Raw genomic sequence first — 22,907 nt, 5'->3', positions numbered from 1 at the left:
TACTTGCTTATGTAAACCCTGTGAAATTGATACTCATTTTGTAAAGACAAATATGGCCAACATAGTGCACTAGTTTACATGATTTCTTTTAAGCAATCTGAGTGCACAGCTGAAACAGTTTTACAAAACTAATTTAAGGCCCAAAAATATAAAAACCTATTAGCAATGTTTAGCAAATTCCAAAACGTCTTGTAAGTGAACATGAGACTGACTTCAAACATAACATTTCTTGGAAACATAAAACATGGCTGCCGGATTGGGCCATTTCATCTGTATTCTTCAACTAGAGAGCAATTAAAGTGCTAATATATGTTTTGGCATTGATTTGGTCAAACTAGACCCAAAAGGCTTGCGGGATATTCCAATATAACACAATACCAACGTTAAACATTCACCAGAGAAAACCTACTCCTAGAGCCAAAGGTGTTTGGCAGGGGAAAAGGGATGCATGGAAAGGTATGCTCTATTATAACAGCATTACCAAATATATTTTGATTCTATTTTCAAGGAATGCTTTGCCATCCTAACAGCTAGTACAGACAAAAGTACCCAACAGATAAAAAAAAAACTTGCAACAGGAACTGAAAAATTACAAAATCAAGGGTAAACTTATAAAGTATGTACATTTGGATAAAGAGCACACAGAAAAAGAGCCGTAAAGATAGGTCTGGTTTCCTTATGTACCAATTAAGTCAGTCACTACTCCAGAAAAATGTAAATGTTACTCACACAACCACATAGCCAACAAAATAAAATAGCATCCTTGGGTCTCCATGAAACTTTTGTATTTGAAATTAGCAAAGATAGTAAGAAGTTTTCAACAGCTGTAAACATTAAATGCAGGAGAGACAAAGTAAAGATGTGGTTCCAAATGAGTTCTAGAGCTCGACGTTATCAACTGATATCAAAAACACACAGAAATTTATTTTTAGGATTATTCTGAAAAAGTCAACATAACAATCTGACCAACATGGCAATTTGTAATATTGCAGAACAACATAGAAGATGTGAGACTAATTTCCATCTTCACTGAAGGCTGGGAGCTGACAAAACAGCTTATTTCAATCCTTGAATATGGCAATGAGAAAGAAGGAACTACTGATCTTCCAGAAAGAATCCCACAAATAGAAAAGCTAAAGCAATTCACATTTTTAAAAGCAGCAAAATAATCTTTTACGAGAAAGAAAAAGATTATCTTGTTGGATACCAAGTTAGGAGTAATCTATATGAAATCCTACCATAATAAACCTAACATTTTTGAACTCACAACTTAAAAATAGTGATGTATATGTGTTTTCCAAACAATTGCAACTTTCTTGAAATTCTGAAATAAATTTATAACTAAAACAAACCCCACAGAACAGAAGTAATAACACTATTTTTGGCGAATTAAAATGATTACAGTTGTAACACTAAATTTTATCTCAATATGTTCAGAAAAATTATGATAGCCAATTGTAAAAATACTTAAAGTATTTAAGATACAGTATCAAAGAATAGTATGATACGTCTAAAGAGTATGATGGCCAAAAAATGAAAATGGTCAAAATTCGGTTTGTCTGGGCTGCAAAATGTTGCTCACTGTTGCTAAATTCTTTTTCTTGAAACAATACAGTTTATTTCTAAATTTTACATAGTTATTCATTGAAAATGTTTCTAAAAATGTAATGTTTTGTTACATTGTAACAGTTTGTGAAGGGTTCTTGGTTTAGGAAGACTTGATTTCAATCACATTCTCTCTGGTCATTTACTCCAATTGGAAATACATATTTTGTTTTAAATACACTTAAAAATAACAGTATTTTCAGAATGCTTTAAAGAGCCCATGTTTCACCACATGTGTGCAGTGAAAAATGCAGGAGGATAACTTTGTCAATATACTAACCAGAGGAGACAGACTGGTCTTATTTGACTTTAGATTGCAAATGAAACCTTACGCTTGGTACAGTACAAGAGGGTTAGGCCAAAATGATGCAGGTGGAAGAATGTGGTATCTATGAAAAGCCACAAGAAGAGTAAGTAGGCAGATCTTGGAAGATGAAAAGAAGACTTAGGGGCCCATTAGGATGGCAGGCGGATCCTATTGTGAAATGGGACCACCCGCCATAAGGGCGGGTGACCCGTGGGGGACATTAGGATGCGCCCGCCACAGTGGCGGGCGCATCCTGCATTCCTGTCATTGTGGCGGGCGGTGCACTCCGCACCGCCCGCCACAATGCCAGGAAGGTATGTCGTGCACTTCCATGCACAACAATGCAGGCACCGTGCGGTGCCTGCCATGTTGTGCATGGAACTGCAGGGGGGTACCATAGGTACCCCTCATGTGCACCCCTCAGTGTCCCTGGGGGCCCGCAAGCAATCCCTGCATGCCTTTCCGTGAAAGGCATGTTTCCACCCCCATCCTAATGTGGCTGGCGGTGTCTAACTGACACCGCCACCATATTAAACTGTTTTCCGCCCGGTCAACTTGTTGACCGGGCGGAAAAGCGTCGGGCGGTCTTTCCGTCTGCCGCGGTCCCCCCGCCATAGTAAGATGGCGGGGGGAAATGGGTGGCGGGCGGAGAAGGATCTCGGGAGGATCGCCACCGCCATGCGGGCGGTGGCGATCCACCAGAGATCCCATTGGGCCCCTTAGTCTTGTGTCACAAACTTTTGGCCTTCCACAGCCTCTGGTTTTCTAAATGCATGCGTGTGACATTTTAGACTACTTTCTAATCCCAACTGCCATCATGTTTAATAAACAAAAGGCTCCTTAGATTGGTCTCTAGGTTACAGCATCTCAAACTTCCAAGGCAGAGGAGAGCAAGTGTGTAATATGCTACAGAATCCCATATTGGAAGCTGCTTCCTCTGATGCAGGGCAAACCAAGTGTTACATTTCTCCCTTCTCCAACTGTGCACATTTGATCTGCCACCTTTCCCATAAGCATTAGCCTTTAATGTGCTGGATAATAGCGGGCCTTAAGAGCAATGTCCTGTGACAGTCATCAGCTACTCAGTTTCAATTTTCCCTTTGCACCATGGTAATATGAAGTGCTAGGACAATTTCCTTGAAACTGTAAAGGGATTTATGGATTTAAATGACTATTCTAGAGGAGAAATACTGCTTGAAAGGGAAGGAAGAGTGAGAAGCCTTCAAGAAGATATTTCTGGGAAAAATATCAGTTAGCTGTGGTCTTGCGAGGAATACAAGAAACTGGAAAATGCTAAGAAATTAAAGGTGGGTAGAGTTATTGAGGAGGAGTTAAGAGGAGTGTTTGAAAAGAGGTGATCATTCTTTCTAAGCTACAGTATTTTTTTTAACTGTAATGCAGTGTGAGGGACCCGTTCTCAATGAACACTCATGATGTTTCAGCCTCTATTTTCGACTGATAAAAGCTGGGAAAGATCAGGCTCCTACTCAAGAACTTCAGAATTGAGATGAAAGAATGTACGCTTTCAAAATCTTTCTGCCAGGTTAATTTCTTCTCCCTGTCAAAACCACAGGTGTAACATTTCCTCAGTTCAAGCAAGGTTCAAGAATAAAGGTTTTCAAAGCAAGAGTCTATGCTGTGAAATATTACTCCAAGATCAAAGGGAAATGAATTTCTTGCATTATGATTTGGTAATAAAAGTCAATAGATCTTTTTTATTTACACAGATCTTAAAATGTTTTTAAGAATGCAAAGAAATTCTAGAAATAAAATTAAATTGATGAAATAGAAGTTTTCAAACCTTTCACTGTAAAGGTGATCCAGATATAATAAAAAACAATTTAACCCCTTGGCCGCGGCAGTAATTCCGCAGCAGCGCTGGGGGCGTGGGGGTTGAGCGCGGCACCGCCATGCTCATCACGGCTCCAAGCCGCCATGAGTCACGGGCGAGCTGTGCTCATGACGGCGTGGTTCCGTCACGACTCCGCCCAGTCACTACTTTGCAAGCACAGGCGGGGAATCAGTGCCGTGTGGGCAGAGCGGCCGCAGCATGACGGAACCACGCAGTCATGAGCACACGCTGCCCAAGGCTCATGACGGCGTGGTTCTGTCATAAGCAGGGAAGGGGTTAAAAACATATCATTCCAAAAACACATCCTGATGACCCACTCTAAAGCATGTATTAAAATATGTTGGAGGACAATGTTGTGATTGTTCTCATTGTAGAAAGCATTTTAGCTTGTTTATAACAAGGTGGTCAGGCCCAAGAGACAATCTCATAATCACCACAGCCCATTTTAGTCCTCATCGGAGAATTAGTCTACAGCTCAGGCAATCGTCTTCTAGAAAACAGAATATTTATAAGAAAATATGTTAAAGACCATTTCTTTTTAGCCAATACCAATGCATTAAGTATGCTCAGACTACATGCACAAACAGTTTAGGAATGGGAAATCTGAGTAATAAAGATAGCTTATAAGTTATCCTGACTCTACCTTTTCATCCTCTCCTCAAAAGAACAGTTCTTAAATATTGAGAATCTTTTGTGCTCAAAATAAAGAAAGGTTCCACTGGATGGACTCAGTTAAAGAAAGATCACCATGAACACACTGGTTAAGGGTATAAAAGAGGCTTTGTGTAGAGCCCAGCTCAGTAGTGTTCCCATGAAGCAGCACTGTAAGCATACTTAAGGGGAAGACTTGGACATGCAACCCAGGAGACTGTTGCTCTAAGCTGGGAAATTCAATTGCACAAGAAAGACGCAGTGATCTAGGCCTTTGCTGTGGGCAATCAGAATAGTGCAACGCCACAGAGTTACAATTAATCTATCACTACACAAAGTACCTCATGTGGATTAGCTGCTGCAATGAGTAACCAGTGGAGGCCATACTTTGCTAAAATGGCCTTATTACAGTGGGAACTGAAACTGGGAGTTCAGAGGGCTGTGGTAGGCCCTAACTTCCGAAATTTGCTCAAACAAAATTTCTGTGGAAATAAATATTCCATTGATGGGATTAGAACTTGGTCAGGGTTGTATTTCAATGGTTTGTGTCAAGAAAGGGCGATCGAGGAGGGTTGCACAGGTATCACAGGTAGTTGGGACGCAGTGATAACCTGTTAGGTTTCAGACTCCAACAGCTGATTTATTAGGAAGCAAAACCTAGAGCATAAATATACCAGTTGAAAGCAACCATGTCAGTGGAACAGGAAAAAAAAATCAAAACTTGGTATTGTACACAAATTAAATTGAATACCTTGTGTTCCTTCTCTAGAACACTACAGCTTACATGCAGTACACTAGTGCGCCCTCTTCTCTACCCAACATACCTGCAACTGCTACTCTCCATTAATAAACAGTCCATTTGCCCTGCAAAAAAAACTGTATGAATACTCAGAGAAACTTTGCTGCAAGAGTAGTGCACCATTCAAATATTTGTCATCGTTTGCCAGGGACATGGTCATGCTCATGGGTCCCAATATGATAGAGCAAATGCATCGGTAACACATTAAGCATCATAAGATGATTGAAATTCTTCAAGAGTTCACATTTTATATGGAGATAACAGTTGTTCTAATTTTGCCAGCTTTACATCACTTTTAGCTGTAGAATGGTTTGTGAGGAGAAATTCACTGGTTACGTCCATCTGGTGTAGGCAAATTGTAAGATATAAGGAACAAGTCAATGCTATGATGGAAAAAATGGTCAAGACTGTTCATTTTGCAGTGTTAAAATTACATTTAAGTTTAAAGTAGTATGTAAGATATTGGTATATTTATCGCAGGTTTAGGAGAGTGTAGGTGCAGGTTTAGGATCCTCGGCTACAGAATAAGGCGAGTGTCCCGATGTGTAAGGCATGTAAGAACAAAGAGGAGTCTAGGTAGCTAATTTTCGCATTACGTCTGTACTATTATGGTGTCAGATCCTTAGATGTTATTGAAGAGTTGAACTTCAGTAAATGGTCTCTTACACAGGGAGCATAAATCTGAATGTCAGAGGGGGAACATTGCCATTTTTAAGCCACGTTTTAGAGTGGTGTTTGCCCCTCAAAAAAACTGTTTTTCCTGCAAACGTATTTTCCTTCAACAAATGAACATTCTGGCCTTATCAATAAACAGCAGGTGTGTTGTTGTTTCTGTGCTAATGGGAAACAATCACCGCTACACCCTGGCTCATTTTTGATTCTCGTTTGAATTTCCAGTTAAATAAACAAAATTCTACCCATGCCAACACATTACCCATATTTGCTCAGATTTCAAGATAATTACTACAGTGCTTTCAACTATCAACATACTTATCCATATAACGAAATAAAACAGTGAAACAAACATCAATACTGCCTTATTACTAGATCTACATGGTTATCCAGTCTCAGTTACATTAGCCACAAACTTTGTGAAGATCCAATCTCCAGTAAATAAAGCAGCATAAATGTCATTGTCTGTGTGAGTTCTCCCACTTAAATAAGGCAATGCTGCCTTATGCAGGAATATCTACCCCACCAAATGTATAATTAGAGTACTTGGAGGAGAGGTATGTACATACTCAAAAGAACATCCAGGGGGTTACTTCAGAAAAAAAACTATAACCTCATTAAAAGCAGCAATTTTAAATTTTGCTTCTTTACAGAAGGACTAGCTTGCAAGCAAGTTAGATAAATAGAAAAAGGAACATTCTTTCCACAGCCTACCTTGATATAAATAATGCAGTGTGACAAGTAAAGCAAAAAGAGAACTTCTTTAGAAGATTATCACTTGCAGGAGCAGGTTACTTCACTACATGGAAAGTAAATATGTATAATTTCTCTTGTGTCGCGAGCCATCTGTCTTATTTCAAGTCCTTTCTGACCTTATGCATGGCAAACAATCTTGGTACATACTGTGATGACCCGACTGTTCAAGTGTTGGACCAAATTGCTCTAAGTACACAGTACTATTGGCTCAGTGTCATGGATGAATAGCTAGATACAATTTTAATCAAAGGAGCAATAAAGAATTGCCCAATTATGGAAAATGATAATAAACCCATCAACCAAAGAAATCCACCCTCATAAGTTTAAGTTTAGTCATACTATCGGGTGCAACAGAATTACATTAATGATACCACAACAAAGTACTTGTGACCATAAATGAATTGTGTTGCAAACAATCCCACAGATTTATATTACTAGTGCTTGAGGAGAGAAACAAAAATAATAAGCTGGCACGTCCGTCTGATCGAATTAGACTTCTTACAGACGATATTAAACAATTCACCACAAGCACCATTCATTTTGTGAGTTGGTCTTTACTTGCTATTTGAAAATAAGCCTGTGCTTTACAGCCCCAACAGATTTGGTACACTATCAATGGCTCAGTGTCTCTATTTTTCCAGTTCAAGAACACGCAAATACCAGTTTAATTTTCCTGAGTAAGACTATAAAAAGTGAAATCTTTCTGACAAAAGTAGAAAGGCTAATATAGCATAGTAGAATCACAATAAGAACCCACCTAAATAGAAATTACAAGTGCATAAATGAATCATCTTTTTGTTGCTCGTATACTGGTCACTAGACCTCACAAATGCAATTCGGCTGAACTAGTCAGTGTGCTAAAATATTTTGTAGAACTGCAATTAAATGTTTCAGTCCATAGATATATCCCTCATCCCTTGCATTGCTAGGGAATACATGAGCAAAGTCTATCATCCTCACTTCGACATCTTCACTATTCTTGAACATGGTGGGGATATGGCAAAAGATGCTTTCCAGTTGAGGTGCAACATTTCCGTTTAAATGTTCCTCTGAAACACTCATATTGCTCTCCCCTGAGTTGTCCGGTTCTACTTTTGGGGAGACCTGGCAGTGGAGCCTTTTACAGCACACTTTCTTATGGAGTGCATACACTTCTGAGAGGTTTTTACGGGCTGAGGACTCTATAGTTCCATTTTCCATGGAACCTACTACATGAATGTTGTTGTTATGTTCCAAGGATTCCTCTGTTAGGGGTCCATTGAGCATGCCTCGCTTTTCAACCAAAGTTTTTGAACCCAATAATGTAGTCATTTGCTGAGATGAACCTTCGTAAACAAACAACAAGGAGCTTGCATAAAAGTGTAACTTGTCCTGACTTTCAAACCACTGCAAAATTTGCTGAATTTTCTCAATACTCTCAGCAATTGCATCTTTTCTTAAAGTGCCATCATTACGAAAAAAACGAGCAATTCCTAAAAAAAAAAAAGAAAACATTGGAGAGTAAATATTTACGGTGTCAATAGTAACATGTGTACATTTAAGCAATTACACTGAATGAGTCACAAGTACCAATTGTGACTGTCTGTGTCCATCAACATACATTTGTACTGCAAAATAGGTTTTCTTTCCAGGTTTATTTCCACAGATCCACACCACCAGAATTGATTCGCTATGATCAAATGCAATAACCAATTTCCAAACACAATGTACCATTATTGTTCCTCGGACACTCCCACGCAGCCTCAGTAACACAAGACTGGGTGGTCTAAAAGTGGCAGCGTTTGAGCCACAACTTCCTCCTGGGCAGTAATGTTTCCAATATACTATATCTAGACAAGAATCATACCGAGTCAATCTGTGACAGGTGGCACATTAGCAATCACACTCACCTTCGCCCACATTTACATATGTTTAGGCTTAACAATGTTCATCATGTCAGCCTGGCAATAGGGACCACATGTTCAACCCAGACAACAAGCATGTTTGAAGCACTTATCCCACCTCTTTTTGAAGCTAATAAGTTGGAAGCATCCAGCCAGATATCTGAGATCATCGATATACAAACAGCAGACAAAAGGGATATGAACCATGATGTAGGGTTGCTATAAAGCCTTCATTATTCCCACTAGCGGCATAATGAAAACTCAGCAAAAAGGGAGATTACCTGAAATAGCAGGACTCAACTCCCCTTGTTTTATGCTTATTCTCTCCCTTTCCTTTTTCCAACTAAGAATGTGGGCAAATATGGGCTCTAAAGGCATCTGTAACAATCCAGCTCAGTTATCCCTCTTGTAGTTATGATTTAGGTTGAAAAGAGGAATAAAATACCCTTTCAAAGGTTTGCCTTCAACATTTGTGTTGTTGTGAAGGATCACAACCAAGTGGAAGGGACTCTCCTGTCACCTTGCACTAGAACAGAACTGAGACTGACACAAAGGGATTTGGCTAGGAACTTTTCACCTTTGTGTAGGCTTGTGCTGGCTGCTTAATTACCATCAGAGTTCCCTGGCCCCATCAATGCAAGGAGACAAGTCCACTAGCCTTCAATACTCAGTGGAAAATTGACAATGACAAGTATTGAAGGTCTGGCACACTTTCTGTCACTAGAAGGGTTAACTCTAAACACGATGAGTTGGACATTTTTCAGCCGGAGCATTACCTTCAAATGGAGTTATCAGATTAATGTGCCTAGAGCTGGTTAATTACTTATATCTCTAAACTAGGCTTTGACAATGAAATTGGCAGCAGGCTGTAAAAAGAGCAACTTTCCCTAATAGGACTTTTGATGGAGATAAAACTACAGCACTCATTATGCAATTCCAGCATAAACTCTTAGGGGGTGATGATGGAGCAAGTATTCGCCCGTAATGCGACTTGCTTGTATTCAATCCTCTTGACATAACATTAATATATTAATCAACATGTTTTGTCCTATTGATATTGCATTACATGACATCTAAGTGAAGCTTGCATATGTGCTTTTACTAACGATAATGTGCTTGCATAAATATGGCCGCTGCTACACGGGATTTCTTACTGCGCATGCGTCCGTCACACTCACGTGACATGACGTACTTTCTGCTTTGGAGGGAATCTTTTGCTTCCGCGCACTAGAACTAAGACGGCTGCTCTATGTCCTCACATGTAAGAAGCTTTCACCGCTGCTTTTGCCAAGCTGTTCGTTCTGCTTAACTCTAATGCAATAGTTAAATATAAAATAATGGGAATAGAGTAGAGATAAGTGGTATACAGTACATTCATTTATTCAGTATTCTAAAACTGTTTCTTTTCTATTTTTCATGTATCGTAATCTTTGGGCCTGGGGGGTGCTATTACTCCATCTTGAAAACCCACACTGCGCATGTCAAACTCCAGTAGGAGCTTAAGTCATTCGTTACTGAACCAAAGTCAAGATTTCATCACACTAGAAGATGCACCTGGGAACCTGACTTGAAGACCACAAGCGGAAGAACATCCATTGTTGGGTGGAATAAAGATGCATGAGAAATTTAAATTGATGGGCGGGAACGTTAATAGAATATTCAGGAGAAAAGTTTCATTTTGGTATGGTGTGATGACCTCTCCTCATTCTTTTGTCCAATCAAAAATAGGGATCCTTACACTTGCAACATTGTACAGTGACCTGAAACATAGTATAACTAGGTTAGGCTTAGCTAGTTAATTTGTCCGACTTGTCCGAATAGCTGACCTGTCACTGACCCAACGCACTCAATAGGTGATCGGGAGCAGAGGTGCTGGCGGAACCCTCTGTCAGAAGGTTCGAAACCCAGATCGGTGGTTTGAGAGCTGAAGTGCTGGCGAAGCACTTTGTTAGAGAGATCGATAACTCTTACCGGGTTCTGGCTGTTAGCTGCAGAGAAGGGAGTAACGCAGGTGTTGCAACTTTAACTGCGGGTGCTGATCTTAGCCCTTGGTGGTCCTGTCCCGATTCAATTTGGCTTTACCTGTCCTGATTCTGATCCGCACCTGCTTGCCTTTATGGTGCCTGCACTTTCGGGGTTCTGGCCTTCTCTTCCCCCCTAATGTCAAATGCGTAAAGATTGCTTTATAAAAACTCTACATATTTTCATCCTAATCATTATTTTCCTAATTGAGAATTTTCTATTGTTCAATGCTTGGATTATGACATTTTAAAGATTTTAGATAAAGAGTTTAAACCTTTCCCGAGTTGTGGTTATTTTATGAGTGCAAATGTTCTTATTCTATCTATTATTCTAACTCCTTTTGATCCCTTAGGAATTTTAGGTACCGATGACAAGGATTGGTAAGTCAATGGTATAGGTCCTAATGAAATTTATAAATCACTGATTAGAGTAAGTGCACAAGTTACCTGATTAAATGTCATCATATTTTGTTTATGGGCCCAGGTGAGTATGGTAATCTGAGTTGGGTGACCTGCGCGCTTTATCAGTGACACCACAGTTAATGTACTGAAACAAAACATGAGCTAAACTTCAAGATACTGCGATGAGGGTGAAAGGAGAGACAAGAATGCGCAAATGTGAGGTCTATTTCTAAAGGTACAAAAAAAGTGTGTCTCGCTTCAAAGGGAAATCCTCTAAACAGACTGCAAATAGAGCTAGGCCTGTTCACATTGTTCAATTGAATGGGGAACATAATCATTATGTGTGTTAACAGCCTTTGTTCAGGTAGCTATTTAGAGCCGCAATGCACCATTTTAAATTTGGAGGATAAGCAGATGGCTCAGTTAGGATAGGCTTGTGGTCATTGTGAGAAGCTGGCTTAGTATATGGTGCACACTTATGTAAGTTGGCCCCCTGCACCAATCCAGACAACCCTTATTGTGATTTTAGTCGTCTTAGACAACCTCAGAAAGCTCTCTAAGTGGTAGATGTGGAGAGCAGCCTTCAGGCTTAGTCCAGAAGGAGTGTAAAGCAGCTTGTAATACCATAACATAAGCTTATAGGTCTAGAGTAAGTGAAAAAGAACCACATAGTGTATTTATAATATATATTAATTATAAGACACTCACTAACACATACAGATATCTCCTAGTCGGAGATATACACAACACACACAATACTTTTTAATAGAAACAGTTAAGTAGCATTAAATACACAATGGTCACCGGGGGGGGGGGAACCAAACCATATACTTAAATAGTGGTATGTAAACCACGACTCGAGGCAAGACTATACCCGGATGAGACAGAATGGCCAAGGACCCAAGGAACCACCCAAGGTAAGTACCCAGGAGGCCCACGGAGGCCGTGTGCAGAGTGGGAACATGACCACGGGATCAATGCAAGCCAATGGGTAAGTCGCAGTTGCAATTTTAAAGAAGAAGGACCCTCCCCAGTGGACCCAGAAGAAACCCAGTGGAAGACAGAAGGTTAGAGAGCCACCCCACCTGTGGATATCCTAGGAACCAGGATACCTACACCAGGGAAGCCGGGTGCATAGGTGTGAAGTGGCGTCAGAAATCGCAGTCAAACTCAATGGAGAACTTCAGGAAGATGCCACTGCTGGAGAAGGTGAAAGTGTCCGGTGGAACCCAAAGGTGGGTTAAAGTCGCAAAGTGCCGGCAAGCAGAGGGGACAGAGTCTATGCCACTTGGAAGTGACCAGGAGGCCCGTAAGATGAATGCCCACCAAAGTAGAGTGCTGCAGGAGAGTTGATGATGACTGCGAAACTGCAGCTGTGCGGACCAGGCGATGCTGTGGAAGACAAGGAGCCATGCACGAGCTTTCCCACGTCGAATGGCGAGAGTTTATTTATTTATTTGAAGAGTTTTATATAGCGCTGGCTAGACCCGGAGGTATCAGAGCGCTTTACATAAGGAACAGCAAGTTACAAAAAAAGTAATTACATTAGTTATATAAACTTACATAGAAAGACAAAAGTAACTAGAGTGCAAATAAGGACATCTAATAAAACAAAGTTAAAACAGTATTATGCATTACATGCAGGTTTTTCTTTTACTGGTTACATTAAATAATCATGTCCATGTCATGACACTTAATAACAACACGTCATAAACAGATAGAAGCAAGCATACTTACATTGAACTGCTTTGGGTTCTTGCTGTGGGGATGAAATCCCTTCCTTTTGCACTCAGACACCTCTAGCACGCCAGAACTAGAGAGCCTGAAAATTCCAGTGTTTTTGTGTTTTGGAGTTGAGGGGTCGGTGTCCGTCAGGAGAACCAACAAGCCTCTGCAACTGCAACCAGCGAGGAAAGTGAAGAAGGTAAAATTGACGGAACCAGCAAGGTCCAGGTGACTCACCAGAAGCATGGGAGTCAGGGCAGGCTCAGAGCAATCAGAGGAGCCCACAGAAATCAAAGAAGACGCTCAAGAGGACCCACAGGCTGGAGGCATTGGTGTCGCGAGAGGCCCTCGAGCAGCTCATCAAAGATGCAGGCCCACAGTGCAAGTGATGTGGTGAGGACGAAAATCTTGGTCACAGGAGATGCTGGTGGTGAGGGCTACTTGGAGCCCAAAGACCTTGATGGAAAGAAGCCAACAAGCCTTTGCAACTACAAGTTGACAAGGTGCACAAGGGTTCAGTTCCTGCGGCTCCGACGAGGGATACTGGCCTCAAACTTAGTGAGAGGGAAGCAGGGCAGGACTCGAGGGATTTGAAGAACCACCGCCTGTGTTGCTAAGCCTTTCGGAGTCCGTTGGAGCCCACGATCATCCGACCGGTCAGCTTAGTTGCGGTGCCTGCAGATGCTGGAAAGGGACTCCTTCACTTCAAGGGAGATTCCTTCAGGTGTCTTGGATGGCCACAGGCCTTGTAAGGTTCCTGTATGGAGCACAGGCAAGGACGTTGCAGCAGACTAGCAGGGCAACAAGATCAGGAGCAGCAGGAGTCTTCCTAGTTGCAGCATTGATGCCCAGAGCGAAGTCCGGCGCGGTCCAGAGTGCCCAGACGGTCAAAGTAGAAGTGGAATCTTGACCTGAATCTTGTCTCACAACTAATTTAGGGACCCACCTGCAGGTAAGCCCTTAAGTACCCTAAGAAAAGGGTTGGGACAATTCAGGGTTCCCTCCCAGGGGAAAGGAACGAACAGTGGGGAGGATACTCCCATGTCCTTTGTCCAGTTTTGTGACAGAGCGGGAGCCAACGGCTCCCTGAGCTGGTATGAACTGGAATATGCAAGGAGGGCACCAAGTGTGCCCTTCAAGCAGACTGAGTGGTGCTGGCAAGCGCTTCCACCTGGCTCCAATATACTAAACCCTGTATGGGAGGTGGTCACACCGCCCTGTGACAGGATACTTATTTTTCTGCCTTCCCCTGCTTGAGCTTGGCTCAGCAGCAGGAGGGCAGATTCGGGTCGTCAGCAGCGATGTTCTGTTGTCTGGGTCTAGAAGACTAGTACCGGGAGCACTGGAGCCTCCCGGAGCAGCTTTACAGTGCATGGAATCATTCCATACCGTTTACGGTGTGAGGGTATGATTCCAACATGTTTGATACGAAACATGATAGGGATTGTTACAGCCAGTTTAGAGATGGTCATTGTGTAATGACGCATGGTCACTATGTATCGTAAAGCTGATGCACATACAGCCCAGGAGAATGGACTCCAAAGGCTGTAGGGGTGTCCTGCTCATGCAGGGGCAACCTCACACTTAGAAACAAGCACCCTGCCTTCAAGATTGAAAGGCCTGATTCAGGGGTGACTTAAAGGTTTTAAGTGCAGTGACCTTAGACCTATATCTTTCGTAAGTGGCGCTAGCACCAGCTTACAAAGGTTCCAATGACAGGCCAGTAGTTATAGTTTGAGTGGTCCCCCTTGGGTGCCATAATGCATGATTCAGCCCATGGGGGACCTCTGGTGAACTTATGCCCTAGGTACCTCAGTACCACATACTAGGGACTGATAAAGGCACACCAGTATCCAATCTGAGATGTACCCAAGTACTTACCATACCAATTTAGGGGAGAGAACACAGAGACTGGGGTCCTGGTTACCATGATCCCCGTCAGACCAGTCAAAAACAGCCCAGCGCCAGGCAAAAGTGGAGGTAACCACAACAGACGATCCTTCTATCCTATAGTCATATTTTGAATCTGGAAACTAGGAGTTCTTTTTACTTATTAGAATAACTGGCAGTACACAGAAATGGAAAACGACAGGTAATTTGCTAGTGTACCGGAGGGAACTTGATGTGCCCTTCTGCTTACCTTCCTCTATGATGCAGCACCTGCAAATCAAAGTGCTTGTCCCGGCAACAGCACTATGATGATTTACCTTCAACCACTTGTTTGTTTACCCTACTACTTCGGGCTTGCGCCCCAACTCCTGCATTTTCCCAGTAATCTTGCTATATTCGGCTGATAGCATTCATTGACTTGTTTGGCAGAGGCAAGGACTTGTATTTAAGGTGTAACATGCTTTTGACTGACAGGTTACAGATTTTCGTACAATAGGACAGAGTTGGCAAATGTACTCACCAAGTGCCATAACTGTATCAACAGATTAGCAGATGGATGAACAAAAATTGGTTGAAATTAAACTCTGGTAAAACCAGTGTTCTGCTGTTCAGAAGGAATAACTCTTTTGGCATCCCAAGCTGGTGGCCACAGGAACTAGGCAACCTTCCCACTCCAGTGACAAAAGTTCAAAAACTTGGGATCTTTTTCAACAGCAAACTTTCATTTGAAAGTCAGATTAATGCCCTCACATCCTCCTCCGTTTTGAAACTTCTAAGGAAAGTCTTTCCTTTCCTTCCACAGGAGTTGCAGTAAACGGTGGTCTCCGCCCTCCTGCTGTCCAAACTGGACTAGTGCAATGCTTTATTTATGAATTTGCAGAAAAGACTCCTAAACAAGCTGCCGATCACATAGAACGCAGCAGACCACTTATAGTTGAGGATCCCCAAGCATCAATCTGCCTCTCAAGACTTGACCAAACTTAATTTGTTCCCCATTAAGAAACACATCAATTTAAAGCACTCTGTATCGCTTTTAGGGACCTGCATGATTCTTGTCTGACTACTTGAAATGAAGCTTCAATGGTACTCTCCTTCCAGACCCGTATGCTCATCTTCAGCGTTTAATGTAATTGTTCTCAAAGTCAGAAGAACATACTGGGAAGACCGAAGCTTCATTATCTGTACTTCCAAGCTTTGTATTACTCTTCCCCCTGACCTCAAGAAAATGACAAAACTCAAGCCCTTCAGGAAAGGTCTGAAAGCATTGCTTCTTCAATCATCTGCTTTTAAAAAATATTTTTAGTACAGCTTTTTAGATTACCCCTTTGTCGGCTAGTGCCTAGACGCCTCTGGAAAGCAGGGCACTTTAAAATATTTATTTCATTCCATTATGCTTGATCTGCTAAACCCAGTGGAGACAGTCCCCGGGCACAATGGTGCCGATCGGGAATCCAAACAGAAATTTCACAAGTAGTATTTCTAGAGCATTACACACAAGGGCAGTGTAAGAAGTGGCCTTGTCAGGTCATTTTTGCCAATTACCATTTTGCGCTGATTTAGTCATACTAAAATTTCAAAGAAAATGCCAAACAACTTACTTTTGCTGCACATTCCATCTTCCCTAACTCACTGATATGAAGCAACATATTTTGGTACATTTCTAGCCCCAGCTCCTGTTTGATTTTCACTTACTACCGCATGCTTAAAATCTGGGGAACCCACTGGATGCCCAGTTTTCCAGATGACCACCACAAGTGGGCAAAGTGTTTATGTGAAACAGAGGAAGACATGAAAGAAAAGGGCAAACAAAATCTACAACTGGGAAAATTGTACACATGATGCTCCTAACAATGTAATTTCACTGTGCATGGTTCTTAGGTTTCTAAAGCTGCTCTTCCTTTAACTTTGTATCCAGGTTTTTCAATTAAGAGGCAATAACTATGCTCTTTGGTCTTGGAGCCATAACGTACAGCAGCTATAGGGATTAAGTCACCCTAAAACTGTAATACCTTAATGTCATTATTTATCCAAGTGGTGAAGAGTGCTAGAGTCTGAACATGTTCAGTAGAAGGGAGTTTGATAAAGTACCATGTCTGGTTCTGTCTTTTCTTGCTAACTGAATCTCCAAAAATAATTTGGCAATGCTAGGACTTACTCTAATGGAATACCAGGAAACCAAGGATTTTCACTGCTTATTCACATTACAGACATGTTAATTACCTACAAAGTATAATTTAACTGTTAAACATGAAGGAACAGCAGAGCTACAGTTTGTGGTCATTCAACAAGAATTGGACAACTGCAAATAGCTGGTTTGTAATGCCGTGATAGCGTTTTATTTTTCAAATAGCGGTGCAATTCGGTCAGACGCGTTTCGGCCAACGCAGTGGCCTTGATCACATGAGCGCTTAGCGAATGAGTGAAGAGGATATAGGAAACCCTCAAACCATGTGACATTGCGTCTGTGTACAGCATAGACATAGAAAAAATACTTAGTGGGTTATAGACTCGAAAATACACTGACATTTATGTGCGATGTTGTTACAAAATGCAAATTGGAAACCAGGAAAAATGCATATTCATGAATAGATTTACACAAAGAATACAATAATGAAAATTCATAGAAATGTGTTGGAAATTGTGACACGTTTGATGTACTCAAATTGTAGAGACCTGCCATAAAAACATCTACTATAAAGTTTCATAGAAATGTGTTGGAAATTGTGACACGTTTGATGTACTCAAATTGTAGAGACCTGCCATAAAAACATCTACTATAAAGTGCTCCAATGCAGAAGTAACATATGTTTAAGCTAAAAACTGGGCAGTGAATCAAACGCGAGTTAAAATCCAATTATATAAGAATATATCCGAATTATTCATATAAAAAGGAAGAAATCCAATCTAAAATGCTGTATGCAAACAAACAATGTTATAAAAAAACTGTGCAAATACACCAAGGATAAAGTGCAATGGGTGAGAGCTAGAAAAATAAAAATGTATATGATAAAGCAATGCAGATGTTATAAACTGAACAAATTCAGAACTATGTGCAAGGTATAATGCATTAGATCATAGATAGAACTCATTCAGAACTATAGACAGTGAACAATTAACTAAGAAGCATTACATCTGATTTGTGTACTGATGGCGAAACGTAGAGACAAATAACAAATCAATAAATAATTATTACATGTATCTATAATCTACACTCCTAAAACAATATTTGTCAGACAGTACAATGATATAAATAACTTAAAACCCAAATCAGATTTGCCTATAGAACAGATGATTTGATAAAAAACTACTACAGTGCAGCTACAGATAATAGTGTAAATCCTCACAGATATTCAATCCCGAGGGGCCTTAGTGTCAAGTTCAACAATGTATTTGGTTTCCAACTGTCTGAGCTTCTTTTCTCGGTTGCCTCCTCGTTTGTTGATCGGAACACTATCTATGACAAAATATTGGTGCATATTAAGATAATTATTGTGCTCCAGTTTTATGTGTCGCGTGACAGGATACGCAGGATCAGAGTTGACAATTGCGCGTTATTGCTGCAATATTCGTGCAAATACCTGCAGCTTAGTGCTATCGACGTAGCGCAAACCACAGATACACTGCAGAACATAAACAGCGAATTCTATGCAACATGTAAAGTGTCCTTTAAGATTGATGCAGGTATCTGAGAAGGCAGTGCAATATGAGGTGGTATTAATCCCGAATTTGCAAGCACGGCAAGTGCTGCATTTAAAGAAACTTCTTTTTGGGAAAAGCCAACTGCATTTATTGTCTAACTCTGGACTAGTTTTGACCAAATCGCTGCACATGGAATAGACCTTGCGATAAGTAAAGTTAGGTTTGCTGAGCAATATCTGCTTTAGCGTGGCATCAGTGAGCACGATGGGCCACTGCGTATTGATGATACTTTTGATAGAATTGGCCTGTTTGCTGTAAGTAGATATGAACCTGCAGCGGACCTGTCCTGTGCTATTGGAAGACACAGCTTCCACTGCGGTATCCTGTGGAGAGGTTGGGGAGATGGCCGATCTACAGATGGGTTTCAGTAGTGACTGTCCTTGTTAGCTTTATTCATGGCTATATCCAATTTCTTGGAATTATAGCGTCTCTCCAAAAATCTTTGTTTAGCAGCGTTTTGTGCTATTGCTAATGCCTCACTCGTGCTACACGCACTGCGAATGCGCAACAACTCCCTAAAGGGAAGACTGGAAATAGTGTGGTGAGGATGAAAGCTCATAGCATGCAGTAGTGTATTGCCTGCAGTAGGTTTCCTGTACAAGCAAGTTTCTATGGCTCCATTTTCAATGTACACTGTGGTGTCTAGAAAGTTAATCTAAGTAGGATAAATATGTGCCGTAAAATTTAGATTAAGGTTGTTACAATTTATTTCTTCAACAAAGCTACGTGCTTGGACCTGTGTTCCCTTCCAAACGATGAAAACATCTTCGATGTATCTCCACATTTTCACCACATGTCTCTCAAACTTAGCACGGTGTTCGACCTGGAGGACATGCTCCTCCCACCAGCGTACGTGTAAACATGCATAGCTGGGGGAGAAGCACACCCCATAGCCACGCTCTGTTTTTGCCTGAAAATCTTTCCATCAAACATAAAAATATTATTGTAAAGACGCCAGTGAATCATTTTTAACAACATGTTTAACAACAGTTTTTTTAGGACTTTTAAACTTTTTAATGTAACTCTTTAAATTCACATAAGTGTCCCCCAATCATAAAGTCGATACGTTTCAGCCCCATAGGTAACAGGCCTCATCAGGACTAGGGCATGTAAGGAAAAATTTTCATCAAAAATCCTCACTCTGTGGTAGATTTCAAGAGCGCATCGGCTATTCTACATCCGCATACAGTGTCTTTATGGTACAATGCACAGCAGAAGAAGCAGGTTCGTCAAGTGGTCGCGAAAATAAAGGAAACCCTTTTTGACTTCGGAATCCGTTCTAAAGTCGAGGGGAAACAAACAACACTCTAATATTTAACCAAGCTGTATGTATCCTCATGCGCCGCCATCACTTTCTGGGTCTGCATAAGAGCTCTTATGAATTTAAAGAGTTGCATTAAAAAGTTTGAAAGTCCTAAAAAAAACTGTGAGGTTGGAATAGTACACCTCTTAGCACTTTCTAATATGGTGATCCTTTTTTGAAAGGAATGCTCAAGGTTTAAGAAATTGAAGCACCCTTAATTACTAATAGGGTAATAGGGAATAGTAGATATTTGTGTTGATTAGGTATAAATATTTAGTTTGTGGTTTTAGAAAACATAATGTATTGTATATAAAAATAATTGTTGTATAAACGCATACATTAAGAATTGCAAAAAAACACGTATATAAAAAGGTTTTGTTTTCAAAAAGTGCGTTCAAGACTTTTGTTTGAACTACTCTTGGACTATGATTTAAAATGATATTTGATTGATCAAGAGAGTAAAACTCATAGGAAGGAATATTTTAAGTTTTTCTTCATCCTAATATATAGTATTATATTTGTCCCAAAGCATTATTTGTATGTATTATTGTTTATCTACCCAGAGGCTGTTGGGTTATTTGGGTTACCCCTTTGGTATAGCCTTAGAAACTCAAGCACGCAGAAGTGCTGACATTGGGCATTCTCGGTAGAGGCAGACAATTCTAACAAAGACTCTCCCCATTCTTGAAAGACACCTTTGCACCACCTCCGGAAGGATATGCCATTCATGATCCATTAGGCATCGATGGCTGAGTTCATCCACCCTGACATTCAGAGAGCCCGCCAGGTGTTGAACCTCAAGGGAATGCCCTGACATTCCACAGGGTGGAGATCATCTTGACAAAGGGTTCACAACCCCACCCGCCATATTTATTGCAGTGCCAAATGGTGGTGGTGTCGGTGAACACCTGTGCCAGACTTCGCCTGATCAAGGGAAGAAAGGCCTTTAATATCAATCCGATCACCAAAAGATCCAGAAAGCTGATGTGGGAGCTGGGATTCTGACGGAGACCAGAGTCTTCTTATCCCCATCTCTCCTAGATGGCTGCCAAAGCCCAGGAGTAAAGCATCTGTCACTGTAGTTGACTGTTGCTGGCCAAGGAAGAGGTGTCTGATGCTCACCCAAACCTGGGACGTCAGCCACTACTGCAGGTCATTTGCAATTCCATCTGAGATCTGGACGTCGGAGAGATTTCACTGATGCAGTGCCCAATGGTACTTCAAGTCCCATTGGAGAGCCCACAAATACCAACAGGCATGAGTGACTAGCAGGATGTCATGAGGCCCAACCGCTTCAGAGCCAGTATCACCGAAATCCAGGATAGAGGCGGAAACATCGGTATGATAGCTTGGCCCAACACTGAACCGCGGGTAACGCCTGTGGGCAGGCAGGACAGGGATGTGAAAGTATGTGTCCTGCAGATCCAACAATACAATCTAGTCTGCAACATCCAGGGCAGACAGGACTTGAGCTAATGTGAGCATATGAACTTCTTTTTCAGAAAGAAGTTGAGAAGGCGCAGGTCTAGGATAGGACAAAGGACTCAGTACTTCTTGGGCACCAGAAAGTAGCTGGAATAGCAATTACGACCTACTTCTAATGCCAGCACCCTCTTAATGGCTTCGTTGGCAAAGAGAGACAACACATCCTGGTGGAGTAAAGAGAGAGATAGTCACAAGTGGGTGGCTTGGATGATGAAGGTCTCTACAAAGGAGGTGGATTAGCCCCTATGGACTATCTGTACAACCCATTTGTCAGATGTTATCGACTGCCAGTAGTGCAGGTGATGACTAATCCTGGGTGCTCATGTTGGTATGAGGGCAAACTAAAGGGGTTTGGAGGCTACAACAGCCTGAGGGGTGGTGGACTGGATTGACCTCTAGCTAGTGGCCCCACAAAGTCTGAGGAAACCGCATACTCAGCAGCGAAAAGGTTGGGAAGCCTGTTGGCCCTGGTGGTTAGATGGGAATGGATGCGGCTGAGAGAACCTTTCGTTGCCACAAAAGGGGTGAAAGCTGTACTGGGGTTGGTGAGGGTCCATTAATAGGCCCAAGGAGCTGGTCGTAGCTCTGATATCCTTGAAGCACTCCAGCGATGAATCCAACTTCTCACCAAAAAGGAGACAGCCATTAAAGGGCATGTCCATGAGCAAAGCTTGGACATCCCGCGAAAAAAACAGTGGCTCTCAGCTAGGCGTCGCACCTAAGGGAAACTAGGAATGAAATCACTCTGCCCAGCAAGTCATTCATATCTAGTCCACATCTGACTGTGAACTTCGCTGTGTCTCTGCAGGCTTTGGACCAGGTCCCAAGGAGGACATCGGTAAGGGCTTTATTAAATGGGAGTAAAGGTTCGGAGGGGAACATTTCCAACTGAAACACCTGTCAAGACGTTAGTCTTGACTGCCACGGAGGGTAGCTGAAGGTCTAAAACCTCAGTTGCCCTGCACTTCCATAGTGAATGAGGCATCCTCCTCCGTAGCCATGGTAGGGGGAGAGACCAAGCCAGTGTCTGGTGATGCATCTAACCCTCTAGCATCCACCAGTTCCTCATACCAGTTGTCCTCTGTGTTATCTAGGGGATGCTGGTATCCATAAGAGTCCTCAGACTCCTCCCATTCGTCTCTCTCCCCAAGCCTGTCAGAAGAAAAAGGCACTGGCTCCTACTCACATGGCAGGACACCAGTCGGTGCCAGAACCAGTTAAGGATGATAATCATCAGGCTCAGTGTCAGAGTCAGGAAGGACGATGGTTTTGGGCTGTCATGGGGCGTTGGACGCATCGGGAGCATTGGTACCGGTGAGGGCACTGAGAAAGTTCACGTCTTATGAGCGCTGCAGCTCAGGACCCAATACTAGATCCAAGGTTCCCAACTAGTGCCAAGGATGAAACAGCTGGCAGCAATACAGTGGAGGCCCCTCCGGTTGGGGGGGGAGTAGTGGGGGGGGGGGGGGGGGGGGGGGGAGTCGAGCCATTTAATTATGAGGGGCATGGCCTCATGGAATACTTTCAAATAGACTGGGGCAACTCCGGCTCCAGGAAAACCAGTGAGGCGCGTAGCGACCCTGGCGCTGGCTCCGCCGAGGAGGGAGGCCTTGAGTGCCAATGCTCCAGCGTCTCATCAAAGGATTTTGACTGGTACGGTAAAGTAGATCTTCGACTTCTTGAAATTCTGCTTGCGGTGGGACTTACCATACTACTTTGATTGAGAAGACGACTGTCGGGGTACGGCTTTGTGAACGTTCCCTTCCACGCCACCGGGATCATGAACATTTCAGGATCATCTGAAGTGAGGAGCTTGAGGTAACGCTCACTCACCGCCGTCAGGTGCATGTCCTCAAG

General features: G+C 42.1%; 1 protein-coding gene across 1 annotated transcript in view; it reads right to left on the bottom strand.

Annotated features, from left to right (window-relative positions):
- Window positions 1–4,295: 4,295 nt before the first annotated feature.
- Window positions 4,296–22,907, bottom strand: part of IPMK (inositol polyphosphate multikinase) — a 166,014-nt gene continuing 147,402 nt past the window's right edge. The window contains exon 6 of the mRNA XM_078642872.1: window positions 4,296–8,114. Coding sequence (XP_078498998.1) covers window positions 7,492–8,114 — 623 coding nt within the window. The 3' untranslated portion in view covers window positions 4,296–7,491. The remainder of the gene's footprint in view (window positions 8,115–22,907) is intronic.

The sequence above is a fragment of the Lissotriton helveticus genome, chromosome 5_1 (genome assembly GCF_964261635.1).
Source record: "Lissotriton helveticus chromosome 5_1, aLisHel1.1, whole genome shotgun sequence".
Lineage (NCBI taxonomy): Eukaryota > Metazoa > Chordata > Amphibia > Caudata > Salamandridae > Lissotriton > Lissotriton helveticus.
This window is presented reverse-complemented; position numbering and strand designations above follow the sequence as displayed.